This window comes from Psammomys obesus, unplaced genomic scaffold (genome assembly GCF_907164565.1).
Source record: "Psammomys obesus unplaced genomic scaffold, mPsaObe1.curated_primary_1811, whole genome shotgun sequence".
Taxonomy (NCBI): domain Eukaryota; kingdom Metazoa; phylum Chordata; class Mammalia; order Rodentia; family Muridae; genus Psammomys; species Psammomys obesus.
Genome location: NW_026590062.1, coordinates 29,994,478 through 30,013,383, shown reverse-complemented (window position 1 = coordinate 30,013,383; position 18,906 = coordinate 29,994,478). Strand labels below are relative to the sequence as shown.

General features: G+C 40.5%; 1 protein-coding gene across 1 annotated transcript in view; it reads right to left on the bottom strand.

The window, feature by feature from the left end:
- Window positions 1-932: 932 nt before the first annotated feature.
- The window catches only part of Cfap70 (cilia and flagella associated protein 70), a 55,422-nt gene continuing 37,448 nt past the window's right edge, over window positions 933-18,906 (bottom strand). Inside the window, exons 16-28 of the mRNA XM_055606439.1 lie at window positions 17,267-17,392; window positions 13,452-13,585; window positions 13,215-13,330; window positions 12,819-13,031; window positions 9,236-9,304; window positions 8,567-8,725; window positions 7,702-7,823; window positions 6,753-6,905; window positions 5,997-6,158; window positions 4,131-4,220; window positions 1,571-1,672; window positions 1,305-1,352; window positions 933-1,055 (exon numbers count right to left, since the gene is read on the bottom strand). Of these exons, the coding sequence (XP_055462414.1) occupies window positions 975-1,055; window positions 1,305-1,352; window positions 1,571-1,672; window positions 4,131-4,220; window positions 5,997-6,158; window positions 6,753-6,905; window positions 7,702-7,823; window positions 8,567-8,725; window positions 9,236-9,304; window positions 12,819-13,031; window positions 13,215-13,330; window positions 13,452-13,585; window positions 17,267-17,392 (1,575 nt within the window). The 3' untranslated portion in view covers window positions 933-974. The remainder of the gene's footprint in view (window positions 1,056-1,304; window positions 1,353-1,570; window positions 1,673-4,130; window positions 4,221-5,996; window positions 6,159-6,752; window positions 6,906-7,701; window positions 7,824-8,566; window positions 8,726-9,235; window positions 9,305-12,818; window positions 13,032-13,214; window positions 13,331-13,451; window positions 13,586-17,266; window positions 17,393-18,906) is intronic.

Below are 18,906 nucleotides of genomic sequence, written 5' to 3'. Positions count from 1 at the left end.
TGTTGCGAGACTGCCAGGCCCTGTCTACAGGGGTGCTAAGTGGTCTGCAAACACGTCGGTTCTGCAGCGGTCCCCACGCCGATTAGGGTGGAAGAGCACTGACCTTGGCGCCCTTGACTTGATGGGCAGGCGGAGATGAAGCTGCCCCTTCCTGGAAAGACTTCATAAAGCACTGAGCGAAAATTAAAAATAACTAGTTTATCCTCAGTTTATTAATAACTCTAACTTTTCTCTAACGATTCTCCCAAGAATCGCTCCGTTAAAAAATGAGAGTGGGGGAGTCGCTTTTATTTTCGCGTTTACTATATAACATGCTCCGAAAAGTTAGGGGTATGATTTCTTTGTCTTCTTTAAGACCTGAATTAACGACTTCACTGAGTTTTACGTCGCTGATTACATAGCTTTGTGTAAAAGCCGCCCTCCTGACTTAAATCCATGTAGATACCGCTGGTTGAGTTAAAGAAATCAGTACCTCCATCCTGAGCAAAGGCCTCTCTTTTAGCTATTCCAAAAGGCTTAGCTCCCAGAATATCCTCTGCCCCCTTATCGAGTGACACAACATAGCGGTATTTGAAGATGGTGCCCTAATTCCCAAGCCCCAGAAACTAAAGCTGGTCAAGAACTTTGGCAGTTGACCACCTCCAGGGATCACCTGCAGGATGATCGGATAAGCTTTCATCAGAAATTCTAATAGTCACACCATTATGCCATACATCTACCAACAAATAGTCTTATTAATTGCATAATTATATAAGCACACATAAAATATAATTTGCTACATAAGACTTCAGAAACACTGGATAAATTTTCAGTTGTTTTTTTTTTGTTTGTTTGTTTTTTTTAATTTTTTATTATGATCTGATTTACCATCAACAGCTAGTGGGGGGGGCGGAATGGGCAGGTTTCATCTGGTGACAATTTTGGGGAAAAAAAGATGCTTGGGGTCCCATATTAAATATCCAGTTGTATGGATGTCAGAATGATGGATCTCCAAAACCAACCATTTCCTGTACGCTGTGGATTTCTGCAAGCAGAGCCTCATTTTTCAGTTTCAGCTGCAGAAACAAGGCAGAGAAAGAAGTCAAGTCCAACATACCATATGTATCTTTGAGGACCCCTAATTTATGAGGCTCCAAATTTGTGGGGGTGGAATGGGCCTTTCCTATATTCTGGACATCCTGGAAGCTCTCTTAAAGACTTAGAACATATTGGTTCCAAGGGTGTGTGGTCCCTTGGTGAAAATTCATCAGGCACTGAGAGCTGTCACATCTGTACCGTCTTGGAAGACAGTGTCTGCCTCACACCTTTACTGTATACTTGTAGGCTTGCTCAGCTTCCAGTTGTCGTCCAACCTGAAAAAAAGCACAGCACATCTTTCATAGAAAATGTAAATAAATAACTAAGCACATTCCTTTCAAGGAGGGACTGCCCAAGATTGACATTTTCTTTGTCATCAGTACAATCACAAATCCAGGTATTATTTGTTAATGGCCAGCTTACATTTCCTTCTTACTTGGGCCTTCACCTGTTCCTTGAAAGAGCTTTGTGAAGGGACAAAAGAAACACTTACTTTCAGGCAGACCAGAGCCAGATAGGCCCACACCTCAGCATTGTAGTTATTCAATGCGTTGGCTTCAGAGAGAGCATCCTCAGCCTCGGTGAGCTCCTCCAGCTTGAGAGAGAAAGATGGGAGACATAGTCCAAAGTGGTTTTCACTTAAGCCAACTAGAGTCAGCTTAGGTGTCTCTCCTAGCTAACCAACAGATGTTCACGACCTATAACGGTGCTTTTCAAATAAAACCTAAAAATTCATCATTGTTTCTGGAATCATATGTAGAAGAATTTTAATTGAGAACATGGGGATTCTGGCAGGAGATCCCATCCAAAGGCCTCCTGTGTCTGTGTGATGCAGGAGACAGAGGCAAGCAGATCAGAGTTCAAGGCCAGCCTGGTATAGAGCAAGTTTCAGGAAAAGAAAAGCTTAGGTCTAGGACTGGTGGTACATGCCTTTAATCCCAAACAATGAAGGTAAAGTTAGTTTGTAGATTCAAAGTGATGCCTAGTTGAGTGGCAGAAAAGGTGACGAATCAGAGAAGGAGTTGACAGAATAGGATATGCCCAACTCTCTAGAGGAGAGAAGAAAGTGAAGCTATTTAAGGGGCAATGCAGAGAGAGGAAGGAGTTTTCCTGGGAGAGTTTTACAGAGAGGTTGAATGAGAGAACAAGCCAGACACAGATGAAGACAGCACAAACTAGAGAATGAGGAAGAGCCAGAAGATTTCTAGAGTTAGTTTAAGATGAACAGAGTAATTCGGGAGCCAAGAGAAACATCAGATTGATTAAGTCAGCTGGGAGAGGAGTTTGAGCCAGAACAGCTGAGTTGAACCAGCCAGAGCTATTTAAGAACAAGAAAGAGTGAACTTACTAAGCAAGTCTCAGAGGCTGAAAACATTTTAGGCCTAGGTTACACTGTACAGAGACTAGAAGCTTCCAGGACTAGGCCTAGGTTAGCAGACAGAGGCAGTAATCTGAGACAACAATTTCCTCAGGAAAATAAAAGTTCCTGTTACAGTCATATGTAGCATATATTTTATATGTTCTATATGATTATGCAACTATTAATAGACATTTTTGTGGTTGGAAATATGGTAGGTATATATCCTCCACATGATAAAGTAACTCTTCTTTTTTGTTTGACTTATTTTTGTTTTTAAATTATTTAGAGACTGGGTCTGCTTGTTAGTGAAACTCACAGGCTTGGCTTGAAACTCATTATGTATCCCAGGCTGTCCTTGAACTTGAAACTATTCCTCTGCCTCAGCCATCCAGGCATTGGGATTTTAGGCATGAGCCACCAGGCCTAGATTTTTTTTTTTTTTTCAGTTTTAAACGGATAGCGAGGTTCTAAGCACATGAAAAGATAAAGCATAGCCTTTCAACCATGCCCATGTTTTGACTCACACTTTAGATCTTTCAGAAATTGTATTCAGCCAACCTACATTTGCTGTAGATGTGTTCTGTGCTCAGCAATATACTTGATGCTGAGAATATAAATATGTATGTACATATACAGCTCTTGCCCTCAGAGACATCAGTGGTGGATATGTAAAAAATATGAGAAACAACATAAACAGTTCCATTACAAAATAAGTATTTCTTGAGTAAAAGCACACTTATAATCTAGAGGTGAGTCAAAGAGAAATAGTAAGACTGAAGGATAGCCTCAGAGAAGAAACATCACAAAAATGGATTATGAAAGATGACTAGAAGTTTGATAGATGTACAAGGTCAAGCGAGATAAAGGGACTAGCTACAAAGGTACAGGGTGTGATGGAGTACATCATGCACAGAAAACTATCTGTGTGTGTGTCCTTAGCTGGCCTGGAACTTGCTATGTAGACGAGGCTGGCCTTAGCTTCATAGAGAACCACTTGCCTCTGCCTCCTGAATGATGGGAACAAAGGCATGTTTACAGCTCTGAAAGTGCTGTCCCCAGCCTCAGGCAGGGACTCTGTAGACCTCATGACTTTAGTAGAAAATGTCTGTAATCCCAGCATTGGTAGGTAAGGGAGAAAGGTCAAAAGTTCAATGTTACCTTTGGCTATATATTGAGTTTGAAACCACCTTGGGTATATGAGAACCCCATCTTTGGCACTAGCAAGACAGTAATTTGATTCAAGTCTGAGCATGTTAACATATTTGCAGATGAGGTGTGCATGTCTAACATTTGCTTTAAAAGACTCCAGAGGGAAATGTTGAGGCAAAGATGAAGACAAAGATGAGGACGTAAAGTTAATGGCTGCCAAATCAGGGTAAAGTGGAAGGCATGTTGTGCTCTTTACAACTAAGGACATCAAACTGTCCTTGATAATAACAAACAAAAACTACAAGATAAACATTGACACTATGGCTGGTTGTGTGGCCTGGGAGTTCACTTCTGTCTCTTTACATCTCAGATTTCTCATGCTAGTTTTTTGCTCAAGGATATTTTATTTTTATAGTTCAGGCTCCAGTTAATGAATAACTTTGAAGAACAGTTTTTCTGTTAGGGCAGACTGCCATCCCACCATCATCTCAAGACCCACAAAATACTTGGAGGATCATGGGTAGCAAGCCCTCTGCTTTCTTACCCGGTAACAAGCAATTCCTAGTCCTAGCCAGGTAAGGCATGAAGGCGCTCTCTTACAGGCTTGCATATAGGTACTCTTTGCCTTTTCATACTGTCAAAAGAAAGTACCGTTAAGCTTCAAACAGTGTGTTGCTAAGGTAACCACAAGCTTCTTGACAGTTTCACTCCAGAATAATCTGAAATTGAATCCTTGGATGATATTTTCATGGATACTTTAAAGGAGCTGTTTTAAGAGGCCTGGGGAGAGACTAGGAAGCCAAATGAAAAGGCAAGTTTCACCTGGGAGCAGATCAAGGCTGTGGGAGGGACTTAAAACTGGACATTCTGGGCAAGCACGGTGGTTATTTGAATTCTGTCTGGACTTAATGGAACATCCTTTCACTTAGAAGTGGAAGGAATGGCAGACACTGATCCTCTGGTCCCTCTGAGAACCTGTTCCACTATCAGAAGAGTCTTAAAGGTGCCATAGAGACACTTAGAGAAACACAAAAATCAAACTTTCTTCCAGATGCAATGCCTATATTCCCAGCTACTCAGCAGTTCTAAGAGCTGAGGCAAGAGGATTATTTGAGCCCAGAAGTTCAAGGACAGTCTTGTAACATAATAAGATAACCATTTCTTTTCTTTTGGTGGGGGTGAAGATGAGAGAGGGTCTTTTATAGCCCAGACTGGCCTTGAACTTGCTGTGTAGCCCAGGATGGCCTTCAACAGCTTATTTTCCAACCTCTACCTCCTGAAAGCTGGCATTACAGGGATGAACTATCACACCCAGTTTCATGTGGTGCTGGGGATTAAGCCCAGGGCCACATTCCTGACAGGCATGCCCTCAGACAACTGCACTATGCCCCTACTCCATCATCTGTTTTGTTGTTGTTTGTTTGTTTGTTTGTTTGGAGACAAGACCTCAGGATTTTCTCCAGGTTGGCTTAAAAGTTCTGGGCCAAGCCAGTCCTGAAACCTGAGCCTCCTGTGTGCTGGCACAATTGCCACACACTGGCGCATTCAGAAAACCCTCTCTCTGTCCAAAATGAAACTTCCAAAAGAAGTAGGACTCAGTGGCTTCTTTCTTGTATCTAGAGCTGACCATGAGCATTCAGCCTAGGAACTGGTTGCCAAGTAACCATGAGGTCACTAGCTGCGTGAGGATGGCAGCTTGCAATGACATTAGAAAGAATCTTTCTCCTTGTTTGCTTCACTGCAACAGGGCTGCAATTTCTCTCTGGCCTGGATTAGCCTTTTCATGTTCATTGTCATGCATTGTAACTTTATGTTCCTTTTGGTTAATGTGCTAAATAAAAACCTGACATTTAATAGTGAAGAAGGGAAAAGGAATGAAGACAAGTAAAACAGTCAAAATGCCTGTGGCAGAAGGTGACAATTAGGTGGTCCAGATGGTTTGTTTTCCCATTGTTTACTTTGCATGTATTTGAAGTTTTCTAAAATAGCAAGCCTACTCCCCATCTCCTATTGTAAAATCCCTTGAGGCAATTTCTAAAAGACAGCAGAGGGACTTCTCATGTCAGCTTAGAGTGCCCTATACGATGGAGCTAGCCTAAGTTAGGTTACACCTAATAATGCTCTGTGTTGACAAAGAGGTTTAGATGTATACTGCTCTTAAGTCAGTTTTTCTCCCTCTCCTCCCCAACTCACATTTAACTAAAGGGTGTGCTATTCTCTGTTTCTACTTAATAAACTTCCTGAATTTGCTTCATTCTGACTCATCCTGAATTCTTTTGTGCAGTGTAGTAATGGAAGTGGCTTTACTTAAAATGAAGGTCCCTAATGAGGTAGGGGTGGAGGCAGTGTGGGTGGCAGTGCGGAGCTACGTTTCTCTGGACCATGGACCACTCCCTTCGCTCTCCCTTACCTCTTTCTCTTCCAGGTAGATGTGGCCCAGCCGTAGGAAGATGAAGTGCATCTCAGCAGCATCAACTACAAAACTAACAGTTCGCTCATAGCACGCCTTGGCCTCAGCATGATTTCCACTTAGAAAATAGAGATGGCCCTTCACACCCCAAACATTAGGGTTCTGAGGAAGCAGACAAAACACATGCAGGATGGTTTGGTATTTAAGTCCCTAATGAATTTTGTTGAACATTTACATTCAGATCAGCACATTTCTTTCCTTTTATTTATTTATTTATTTTTTTTTTTTAAGAGCACATACACAGAAAGAACTTTTCTAGTCACACTAGGGATTATTTTTCTGGAATGCCCTCATTCTTGTATTCCTCAAAGCCATTTTATCTTCAGGATGAATATTAAGACGAACACTCAGCTATAATCAGAATGATACTATTAAGAGCAAAGGGAAGTCTAAAAACTTGAAACAAGGAGCAACTCCTGCTAAATGACTGCCTTATCTATTCTTTACCTTTTATAGAACTCATGATTACTTAAGAAAACCAAACACATGCCAGAAATCTCTCTGTGATATGGCACCATTACTTTATTTCTTTTGAGGTGGAGTATCATCATGCTGCCTATTCTAACTTCAAACTCGTGGGCTCAAGCCCTCAAGCAGCTGAGACACACACTATTGTGTCCTGCTTTCATCTCCATCTTAACAAAGACTGTACAGCCCTTCTCCCATCTAAAAGGCTTTATCTAGAAAAATCAGTACCAGATAGTCCATCTGGGCTGCTTGTTGGAGATACTCCTCTGTCTTGGCAAAGTCCTTCTTGAGAAGGTGTGTCTGGGCCAGAACCAAATAATATTCACAACTGGGTCCACCTTGAGGGCAGAGCAGCTCATGTGCCAGCACTCTGTGCACAAACTGCAAGGAAACCCAATGATAGAAAACATAAAAATGAGTGCCTTGTAATAGTCAAATAGCTTTCAGGAGGGAGGGAGTCTGGCTCCAGTTGTCAACAGTGAAGGATGTCTTATAGAATAAAATTATCATCTTCAGTGGCAAAGGGACGAGAGGAAATCACAGACAGTACTTCATGTCCTAGTACAAGCTGCTCAGTCAGCGGACATCAGCATTTCCAAGTGAACACAGTGCAGTACTGTGCAGTGCAGGCCTGGTGGCCATTAGACTGGGATCTAGACTGTGTGTTGGGTGCAGGCAAAGGCACTTCATCATCCTTCCTGCTTACATGTGAAACAACAAGCCAAATGACCTGAGTTTGACCCCCTGAGCACACATAGTGGGAGGAGAAGGCTGACTTATGCAAGTCATCCTCTGACCTTACATGTATATGACCCCTCATAAATAGGTAAATGTAAAAATGTTCTAAAAAGAAAGTGGTCAGGCTACAGTAGGAGTCTGACTTCGTTCTGAGGGTAGCAGACTTCTCATGAGGGCTGCTGTGCAGAGAGTGGTTGGTGTTTGGATATTCCTTATTTGGTAAGAAATGCCCTTAAAGTACATCTGAGGAAACAGTGATAGAGCTCAGTGGTGGAATGTGTGTTTAGCATGTGGGAGTCTCCAGGCTCAATCCCCAGCACCAAAAAAGTATGTTTGGTTTCTGCTTCATACACATTTAAGCTTGCAAGACACTGCTCTGGGTAGAATACATACTTCACTGAAATCCTCCATCTGTGTGCCAGTTCCCAAACATTCTGACCTGTACAGCGTTGACCTTCATCAAGAAGCGAATGGTCTCCATGAAGATTGTGGCAGGAGGTTGGGTGATAATATGAGGGGTATATTGATAAAAGGGTGATGAATCTTGACATTTTGATGTTTCTGGAAATAGATTAACAGGATAGAAGACCAGATGCAAATAAGATATGCCAGAAGCTCAGACATATTAATAAGGTAGGGAGAATATTCTGATCTCAAATGAGATAAGCCAGAGATGAGACCAGAATCTGGAGAGCAGATTATTTCAAGTTATGCAGAAATCAAACTTAAAGGCTATCAAGGTAAATGTACTAGTGGTTCTAAGGCAAGTCACAACCAAATGAAAGGGCCTGGAGAGATGAATCAGCAAAGGCCCTGAGTTCTGACTACCATCACCCACTTAAAAAAAAAAAAGGCCACATGCAGGTGGCTGGAACCACTGGCAACATAAAACCAAGCAGATGCCTGTGCTCACTAGCCAGTCAGGGCAGCTGAGACAATGAGGCATCTGGCCTCCACACATATGCACACTCATGACACACACACAGAAAAACATACACACAATTAAGCAATTAATTTAAAGAAGTATTCAGACCTCCTTGGGTTTGAAACAACTTATATTCTGAAAATAATGACTCACTGGAAAATTATAATCCTGTTAGCTACTTCTGTGGACAAAATTTAAATCCATACTTATCAAAGAAGACTCAGCGTGGAATTTAGAATTCAGATCCTAGACTAATACGAACTGTGCTCAGTGTAACTTCAAACACATCAGGATCTTAACAATCATAATCCTAGGAGTCTTCGTGCTCATCTGGTTGGTTTGCACCCCTCTTTCAGGAGGAATTCTGACTCCTACTTACCTTTTTTTGCTACTAGCTCCTTTAATAGCACATTGGATGGTTTCTGGGCAAGAGAAGACTCCTGAGGTTGTAAAGTCACTATTGGATCTTGTAATTCAGATTGTGCCTTCGAAGATTCTTCAGTAAGCTCCTCTAGACTGGACAGCACAGTGCTTGGCCCTAAACAGATTAGATTTGATGAAAAGGAGCTTCCTCTTTCTGGCATTGAAAGGTAATAGGACAGAAGATGTATAAACAATAAGACAGACATCCCCTAAGCACTGCCTGAAGGAGCAGGCTATAGTGTGGACATCGTGAATAAAGAGTAGCGTCCTCAGTCCCAGGTATCTAGATGGCACACAGCACACACACACAAGTACTCTGCTAGATCCACAGCAGCAAGAGCCCACAGGAGAAGAAAGGTGCATCACACATTACAGGAAAGCCCTCACAGACAGGGTCTCATCTTCCTTCGGTGCTCAGCAGGAAATGAGGACAGAAAAATAGTTGACAGAAGCAGACAAGGAACCAAACAAGTAAGATCTGGGAAGACAGGAACCCAGAGAGGAAAGGTGAGAGAAACAAACACGTCCCCCATAAAATACTTCCAACTTTGAAGAGAGGAAAAAAAAAAAAAAAAAAGAGACCACATCAGATACAAACAATCAAACGTAAAACAAACAAAAAAACCTTGGGGTGGGGGGTGCAGCTCGATATTGGGGTGAGCATTCATCAACTGGGAGCTCCTGGGTCTGATCCCTAAAATAACAACAACAAAGAAAAATCTCTTGGTAACTTCTATGAAGAAAATAACAACAACAACAGCAAAAAACAAACAAACAAACAAACAAAAAAAAAAAACAGTAACTTCAGACACATAAGAGATAAAAGGGATTACACCAGAAACTGCAACATGACAAAGCTGAAAGTTTTAAGAGAAAAGGAGAAATTGTGACAATATTGGAAGAAATAAAGAGATAATGTAGCCGGAGAAGCGGCTCAGGATGTGGAGCACGAGCTCTAGGAGTCCCTGAGCTTGGCTCCCAGCACCCACATGGCTCCCAGCTGCCTAGAACCTGCTCCGGGGCATCGCTGCCTCCATACGCTCTTGCAGTAATGTGTAGGAGTCCCTGACCCAGGCACAGGCACACACACAATTAAAAATAAAGCAAATAATTAAAAAAAAGATATTGTAACATAAATACTGAGAGGGAAGAAGATAAAACTATATTTATGGATGATATCAGTCATATAGATGTTTGGTTGGTTGGTTGGTTGGTTGGTTGGTTGGTTGGTTGGTTGGTTGGTTTGGTTTTTATTTTTTGAGACAGGGTTTCTCTGTGTAGCTCTGGCTGCCCTCGAACTCACTCTGTGGACCAGCTGGCCTCAAACTCAGAAATCCACCTACCTCTGCCTTTCAAGTGCTGTGATTAAAAGTGTGGGACACCACATGCAATTCATAGTCAAATTTTTAAGAAACAACAAAAATCATTAATTCATTAGTGAATAAAAAAGGAAAAAGGCTTCCACATTCAAGTTCAATAAAAGAGCTGGAGAGAAGGCTCACTGGTTAAGAGCACAAGCTGCTCTTCCAGAGGTCCTAGGGTTCAATTCCAAGCACCCACATGACAGCTCATAACTGTCTATAACTCCTGTTCCAAGGGATCAGAAATTCTCACACATATACACATGCAGGTAAAACACCGATGTATATATATAAAAAAAAGTTCAATAAAAATTATCTGGAATCAAGAAATAACTAAAAGTTTTGTTTACTAAAAAGGGCCTCATTAGATAAAATGTTAAAATTTTAGTTAAAAACAAAGAAAAGAAATTACTAAATGGACATGTCATTGCCACACAGGACAGAATAGACTAATATAAAAGTCTTAATTATCTCTCAGCTGATCTCTAATTTTTATATAGTTCAAATAAAAATTATAGTCACATTTTTAAAATGCAGTTACTAAATTCACTGTAAAATCCATGCAGACAAGTAAAGGTCCACACATGGCTAAGTGAGACAGTTACATGTGAGAACCTGATATGCCGGCTTTCAAGGCATACCCCAAAACCACAGCCATAAAAGACATGTGCAAGGCTTTCATATCTGTATGTTTATACATGACAGATGGGATGGAGTGAGAAGTTCAAAGTTTAGGAATGTATACTTTACCTCAGAGGGGGAAATAATGAGGTTAGTAGAGATTGCTGAGAAAAATATATCCCTATCCAGACAAAAAAAATAAAATGGAATGCCCACAAAGCAGAATATTCTAAAATGGAATCTTTAAAGATATACATGTGAGACACTTATAAAGTTAATTGAAGAAAATATTACACAAAGAAGAAAAAGAGTCTAAAACTACAGCCAGGTATGGTGCTACTATGTTAAACCTTGTTGTGGTTTGAATAAAAATGGCCACCATAAGCCCATAGGGAGTGATACTCCTAGAAGGTGTGGCCCTGTTGGAAGAAGTGTGTCACTGGCTCTGGGGTCTCAGATGCTCAAGCCAGGTCCAGTGTCGCAGTCTCTTCCCACTGTCTGCTGATCTAGATGTAGAACTCTGAACTCCTCCATGTTTCCCACCACAACAATAATGGGCTAAACCTTTGAACTATAAGCCAACCCTAATTAAATGTTTTTCTTTATAAGAGTGGCCATTGTCATGGTGTCTCTTCACAGCAATAGAACCCCTGACTAAGATACCTGTCCTTAAAAATATTCTTAAACTTCAAAGACAAAGAACTATAAAGGAGATAGAACTGAAGCACACTGGGCTACCATACCCCATCTACAGCTGCAGAGCATTGTATTCATCAAGGATATTTACCAGGACAGACTTATCTGTTGACTTGTGAAACAAATTTCAATTTTTTTTAAGTGTTCAACTTAGAGAAGCTTCATTTTCCAGCCAGAATGAGATTACATTATAAATAAAAAGCAAGGATATATTAGAAAACCTCCAAATATTTAGAAAATAAAAACCATATTGCTAAATAATCCGTGGTCTCAGCTGGTGAATTTAGGTGCTTACAGGAGAAAGTGGAAGTCTATCTATGCAAAAATGTAGACCTAATGTCCTTAGTAGCTTTAGTTCAACAGCCCCAACATGAAAAGAACCAAACACGAAGCAACAGGTGAACAGGGATGAGCATGGGTCCTCTTTCCACTAGGATGCAGTGTAGCAGAAAAACGGGCAGCTGATACAATCAGTGCACCATGGTTAAATCTCAAAATAAGTATGTGTAGTTAAAACAAGTCAGACCAAAAAGCACACACTATTTAACTCTAGAAGTTTTAAAGACATTTAGTACATTTCTAGAATTCTAAAACGTAAAAACCAACAAATGTGGGCTGGTTATATGGCTCAGCACATAAAGGTGCCTGCACCAAGCCTGAGGGCCTGAGTTCCATACCAGGAACCCAAGGACGAGTAGAAGGACGAGTACCTACCAACCCAATAGATGAAACTTTAATTTTTTTAAATGCGAATTCCTCTATAATGAGAGCTGGTCAGTGGTTATCTAGAAATGAAGGCAGGTGAAAGGCATCAAACTGAGCATGAACACAATCAGCACTTACTAAATGAACCTTGAAGGTGTGTGGTTTACGAAATTTCAACTGAAATTTTCTTAGGCAACTTTAAAATTTAAATGTACACAGAATAACAGTGCACGTATATGCAAGAAATACACAAGCAAAGACATGTATAAGGAGACATATCAGAGTGATTAGGACCACTTCCTGCTCTTGCAGAGGACCCAGGGTTAGTTCTTGGCACCTACAACTGTCAGCAACCAATGGTCTGTAACTCCAGTTCCATCCAGCGCATCTGAAATCTGTGGATACCTGCTGAATGACGCAGATACTGATAAGCAGGCACACATATATTTATAAAATAAATCAATCAAAAAAAATCTTTAAAATGTACAGGAATAGAGAATGGGGAAGGGAAATGGATTGGGTGAATAAATGCATTTAAAAATTACATGGTAAGGAGCAAAGGACAGAAGAAAAACATTTCAATGTATTCAGAATGATATCTGTGTTTAAGGAATACGTAAAAGGAGTACTGATATAAAAACCAATAGCAGCAGGTGCTTCAGTACAGACCCCAGGTGATGATTTATTACTAAGCAAGGTATTTTTCCTGATACTGCTGAAATAGCTAAAACTTTCATTAATTTGTTGAGCAAATACTGACTTGGTGCCTACATCATACCAGCTCCTATTTCTTAGGTCAGTAAGTTTCTCATAGACACTTCCCACCTGGTATGCCTTCTGCTTTCATGGCTGTGATAGACTCATGGATGGCTGCCCAGGAGCCAAAATGGGGCTCTAGTTTCAATTCTTCATCGATATTCTCTATAGTAGCAGTTTTCTTTAGCTTTGTTTGGACATGTCGTGCCTGAAGCTGTTTGAAGGCCTCATGAAATGCCATTTCCATTCGAATATCATTATTTTGAATTTCATAGAACAACCCTGAGGAAATAAAGGAGCCAAGATATAGGGCTGATCTCCCACCATCGTAGATAAGAACACATACACTTTACTTCTCTCTGCCATGTTCGTTTTACTAGAGTTTAAAAACCACATGCTCAGTGAACATGGGGGAAAAGTGAACAGGGGAAAAGTCCACAGCCACATCACAGGGAAACACTGTACCGAGTAAAGTCCAGGCAATAACATTGGTAGGTTCCAAGCATGTAGCATCCTCAAAGAAAATTTCTGCTTGCTCATAGTTCTCCATCATGACAGCCATGACGCCACACAGCAACAAGCTGGGAAGAGACTCAGGAGCATGGTTAGCAGTCTGGCCCTCTGTCACTTTAATGGGACAAAGACAATCTTGTGTTCAGCTAGTAGTACATAGCAGATTGACTATTTCTCTTTCTCCTCTACCTGTGAATATGATTCTCATTCAGGGAAAGGGCTTTCCGGAAACACTCCTGTGCTTTGATGTTGTCTTCAATAAGGAGGCAGAAGGCACCGTAATCCAGCCAGTGATCCAGGTTCTGGGGCTCTCGGACCAACCTCTAGGTATACAAAGTATTGGGAGGGACAGGGTTATTGCAACGCCACGTCCTACTTTTTGTGCTTATAACACAGTAAGGGCCCCATAATAACATACATTCTATGAAAACCAAAAACATTACTTTTCTTTTGCTTATACAGGACCCAGATGACTAAAGTACTGTTCTAGCTTTCAGTATATAGTCAAAAAAAAGTGTTAACATGACTTTAAAAAAAACTGAATCCTTGTTGGGGGTTGGTCTGGTATTCCGTGTATTCAGATGCTAAATTCTAGCCCCAAGATCTGGTTATAGTCTAGACTAGTGCATTCTTACATATATCAAATAATGTTGTGTAAACTTTGCTCCAATTATCTCTGATTGGCTAATAAAGACTGGACAGCCTGTAGCTGGACAGAAGAGAGATAGGGACCTCAGGTAGGGACCACAAGGCAAGGAGAGGAGGAAAGAGAAAGGAAGAAGATGGAGAGATAGGATGTGGCCTGATCCAACCCAGACAGGATGAGCATTAGCAAGTAACTTGGCTGGGAGGTAGCTAAACTAGCTTAAAAATTAGTATAAATTGTACCTGCTCAGTTATTATGCTAAATAATAAATAAATTAATAGGTCTCTGTCTAAATTATTTGGGAGCTAGCCAAGTAATAGAAAAGCCCTCTAGAACTAAATAAATATTCTATAACAAATCCTTAAGAGATTTATTCCTAAACTCAACCAATATTTTAGGAACTAAGGACTCTATTGCATCAGCCATAGGCAATAATTACCGCCATAATCTTGAGATGGCAAACATACAAAATCATCTGTAAATCCAAGAAAAAGGATGCTTCGTGTAAATGAAAACTACAAACATGGTTTAAAGAAAATAGCCAAGCATATTAGCTCACACCTTTAATCCCAGCATTTGGGAGGCAGAGGCAGGCAGATCTCTGTGAGTTCCAGGACATCCAAGGCTACATGGTGAAACACTGTCTCCAAAAACCAAACCAAACCAACAAACAACAACAACAAACAAAACAAAACAAAAAAGAAAAATAAAATAAAAAAAAAAACCATGAATTAATGCAAAGATACCCTAAATTCAGGTTAGGATGGGAAAGATTTAGTGTTGTTAAGATGTCAGTGCTTTTGATTTGCATTTCCCTAATGGCTAATGAGGTTGAGCATTTCTTTAAGTGCTTCTCTGCCATTCGATATTCCTCTACAGAGAATTCTCTCTTTAGCTCTGTTCCCCATTTTTTAAGTGGATTGCTTGGTTTGCTGCTTTTCAGCTTCATTAGTTCTTTATATATACTGGATATTAGCCCTCTGTCAGATAAAGGGTTGGTGAAGATTCTTTCCCAATCTGTAGGCAGTCGCTTTGTTTTGATGACGGTGTCCTTTGCTTTACAGAAGCTTTTCAGTTTCATGAGGTCCCATTTATTGATTGTTGCTCTTAGAGCCTGTGCTGTTGGTGTTCTGTTCAGGAAGTTTTCTCCTGTACCAATGAGTTCACTTTACACCCATCAGAATGGCCAAGATCAAAAACTCAAGTGACAACACATGCTGGAGAGGTTGTGGAGAAAGGGGCACCCTTCTCCACTGCTGGTGGGAATGTAAACTTGTACAACCACTTTGGAAATCAATCTGGCGCTTTCTAAGACAGCGCTTCCTCAAGATCCAGCCATACCAGTCCTAGGCATATACCCAAAAGAGGCTCAAGTACACAAAAAGGACATTTGCTCAACCATGTTTGTAGCAGCTTTATTTGTAATAGCCAGAAGCTGGAAACAGCCCAGATGCTCCTCAACTGAAGAATGGATGCAGAAACTGTGGTACATCTATACAATGGAGTATTACTCAGCAATGAAAAATAAGGAAATCATGAAATTTGCAGGTAAATGGTGGGACCTCGAAAGGATCATCCTGAGTGAGTTGTCCCAGACACACATGGTATATACTCACTCATATAAATATACAACATAGAATAAACCCACTAAAATTTGAACATCTAAACAAACTAAGCAAAAGAGAGGACCCTAACTAAAAATGCTCAATCCCCATCCTGAAAGGCAAAGAGGATGGACATCAGAAGAAAAAGAAAACAGAAAACAACCTAGGAACCTGCCACAGAGGGCCTCTGAAAGCCTCTGCCATGCAGACTGTCAAAGCAGATGCTGAGCCTGATGGCCAACTGTCGGGCAGAGTGAATGGAATTTTATGTAAGAAGTGGGAAATAGTAAGAGCTGAAGAGGACAGGAACTCCACAAGGAGAGCAACAGAACAAGAAAATTTGAACACAGGGAACTTCCCAGAGACTCATACTCCAACCAAGGACTATCCGTGGAGATAACCTAGAACCCTGACAATGCAGCCACTTCTGATGAGAACTGATAGACTAAGATCAGAAAGAAGGAGAGGAGGACCTCCCCTATCAGTGGACTTGGGGAGGGGCATGCATGCAGAAAGGGAGGAGGGTAGGACTGGAAGGGTAGGAGGGAGGGGCTTATGGGGGATACAAAATGAATAAAGTGTAATTAATAAAAGTTTAAAAAAAAAAGATGTCAGTGCTGCCAAGAGTAACCTATATATAAGGTCAATCCTTATCAAAATCCTTAAAAAGTTAAATGTAGGATAACTATATAACCAGCAATTCCACTCTTAGGCATACACAAAATAATTAAAACAGATACTAAATACTTTTACAGAAATGTATTTTGAATCTTTTGTTCTGATTTGGTCTTTTTCTCTTTATTTCTTTCTTCCTTTCTTTCCTTCTTTTTTTTTCTTTTTTTCTTTTTGTTTTTTTGAGACAGGGTTTCTCTGTGTACCCTTGGCTCTCCTGGACTCACTTTGTAGACCATGCTACAAACTCACAGGGATCCTCCTGCCTCTGCCTCTCTGAGCGCTGGGATTAAAGCTGTGCGCTACCTTACAGGGCTTGTTTTTGTTTTTTTTTTTTTTTTCAAGACAGAGTCTCACAATATAGTTCTGGCTCTCTGGAACTCACTGTAGATCAGGCTGGCCTCTAACTCACAGAGATCAACCTGCCTCTACCTCACGAGTAGTGGGATTAAAGGAGTACACCACTACACCCAGCTTCATTTTGAGTCTTACATACTGGATACAAGTTGCTTTTAAAAAATATATGTTCTACATATAATTTCTCCTACTCTGTACTTTCATAGCCCTGGCTAGCCTGGAACTTGTTATATAGCCCAAGCTGGCTTCCAATTTATGGCAATCTTCCTGCCTCTGCCTTCCAGTGCTGGGATGGCAGACATCACTTTTCCCTGTGACCTTCTGTCCTTTGGTTTTCTGCAAAGAAACTCTCTACACGCCACTTGGTCAAAGAGATTCTTCTCCAATGTCTCCTATGAACTTTCTTCTCTTTCTGTCCTACTTATCTGTGTCTATACTTTGAGTAATCAATTTTAATGTTAATTTTAAAAAATCCCTACAATTTGGTGGGTGGTGGCAATAGCAGCTGGGGCAGTGCAGGCCTTTAATCCCAACACTCAGGAGGCAGAGGCAGGCAGATCTCTGAGTGAGTTCCAGGACAGCCAGGGCCACACAGAAAAACCCTTTTGTTTTGAAAAAGGAAAACAAACCAACCAAACAAGTAACCCTATAAACAGACAAACAAAAAACTACAATTTTACACAGAATCATAAATAATAACAACAATCCCTGAGATGTTCAATTACCTCTTCATAATATACTGCTGCCATTTCAAAGTTCTCATTGACTTCTGCCTCAAATGCGAAGAGTCGAAGCTGTTCCGTGCTTATTTCAATTGTTGGGATAGGGCCTTGGATGTCATCTGGCATGGACTTATCATTGAGATTGTAAACAAACAAAATCAACAATTATATGTGGAGATGCTTATGAGAATGAACTGGACATGAGATCAGTCATAACATAAATGAGACTACCCTGTGTGCGGGTGTGCGTGCACACACATTCATGTATGAGGGAAAAAGAGTGTGCTTGTTTTGAATTTACTCTATGGACCATGCAGGCCTTTAACTTTAAATTTCCATGCCTCAGCTTTCTGAGTAACTGGTATTTTGTATCTTAGCTACAGGGCTAGGTCCCAACATTTCAATAAGGACTTATTTCATAGAAAGGCTAAGCAAACAATAGCAGGTACTTGGGAGGTAGAGGCAGAAGGCCATCTATGGCCAGGTAGGAAGTTTAGGACTAGCCTAGATTATGTGAAAAGTTATCAAAAGGAAGGAAGAGAAGTCATTTAGGCAAGCAACCTTAATTATTTAAATGTATTGGAAACTGAACCTAGGACCTTGCATATGCCAGGCAAATGCTCTAAGTGAGCTATAGTCCCAGTCTAACTATAGTCCCAGTCTAAACCCACAACTTTTTAACAAACATTTTAAAATAATTTATTTTTTAGTGTTTTGCCTGCATATTTGTCTGTGTAAGGGTTAGGGACAATTGTGAGCTGCCATGTGGGTATGGGAATTTAACTTGGGTCCTTTGAAAAAGCAGCCAGTGCTCTTAACTGCTGATCCATCTCTCCAACTCCTAAACCCTCAACTTTTAACTCTCCATCTAAAATTGTTTGTATCTGTGGCTCTGTCCTTTTGATCTCAGATGAAGTTTTTTGTTTTGTTTTGTTTTGTTTTGTTTTTGTTTTGGGGTTTTTTTTTTTGTTTTTGGTTTTGTTTTGTTTTGTTTTCCTTTTCAAGGCTAATCTTCCATTCAAACCTTGGTTCTTTCACAGTTGTCTACATGGGGCTTCCTAACAATAGTTCCCTCCCTTTACTTAATCAACTTGTTTATTTTCATTGAAACAGGCTCTCACACTATGAAAATCTGAAAATCTCACACCATGAAAATCTGAAATGCACAATATAGCCCAGGCAAGCCTAGAACTCACTATGAAGCCCAAGCTGGCCTCCACATCCTGGCCATTCTCCTGCTTCAATCAGCTTCTTGAGTGCTGGTCTTCTAAGCGTGAGTCACCACACCCACTCCTTTGCTTGGTTTTAACTTTTCCACTTTGCTCACTTCATTTACCAAATCTGTATTCCTGCTCTCCTTACAGAGAACAGCCCTGTAGTTTCTAGATGCTATTCTACCTTGTCCAGCTTCTTGAATGTATATTGTTTCCTAGCAACATATTTACTCTCAATTAATTTGTTTGAAATTATATTTAAAATTTAAACTTAAAATTCCCATTTAAAGTTCAACAATAACCTCCTTATTTGTCAAAATCCTACAAAAATTGTCAAATCCAACAGAACCCTCCAGATTTGTTTTTCCTGAATCCCAAGCATTGGGCAATGTAGGTCTGCCTTTTTAACTCTTTCTTCTTGCTCTGGGA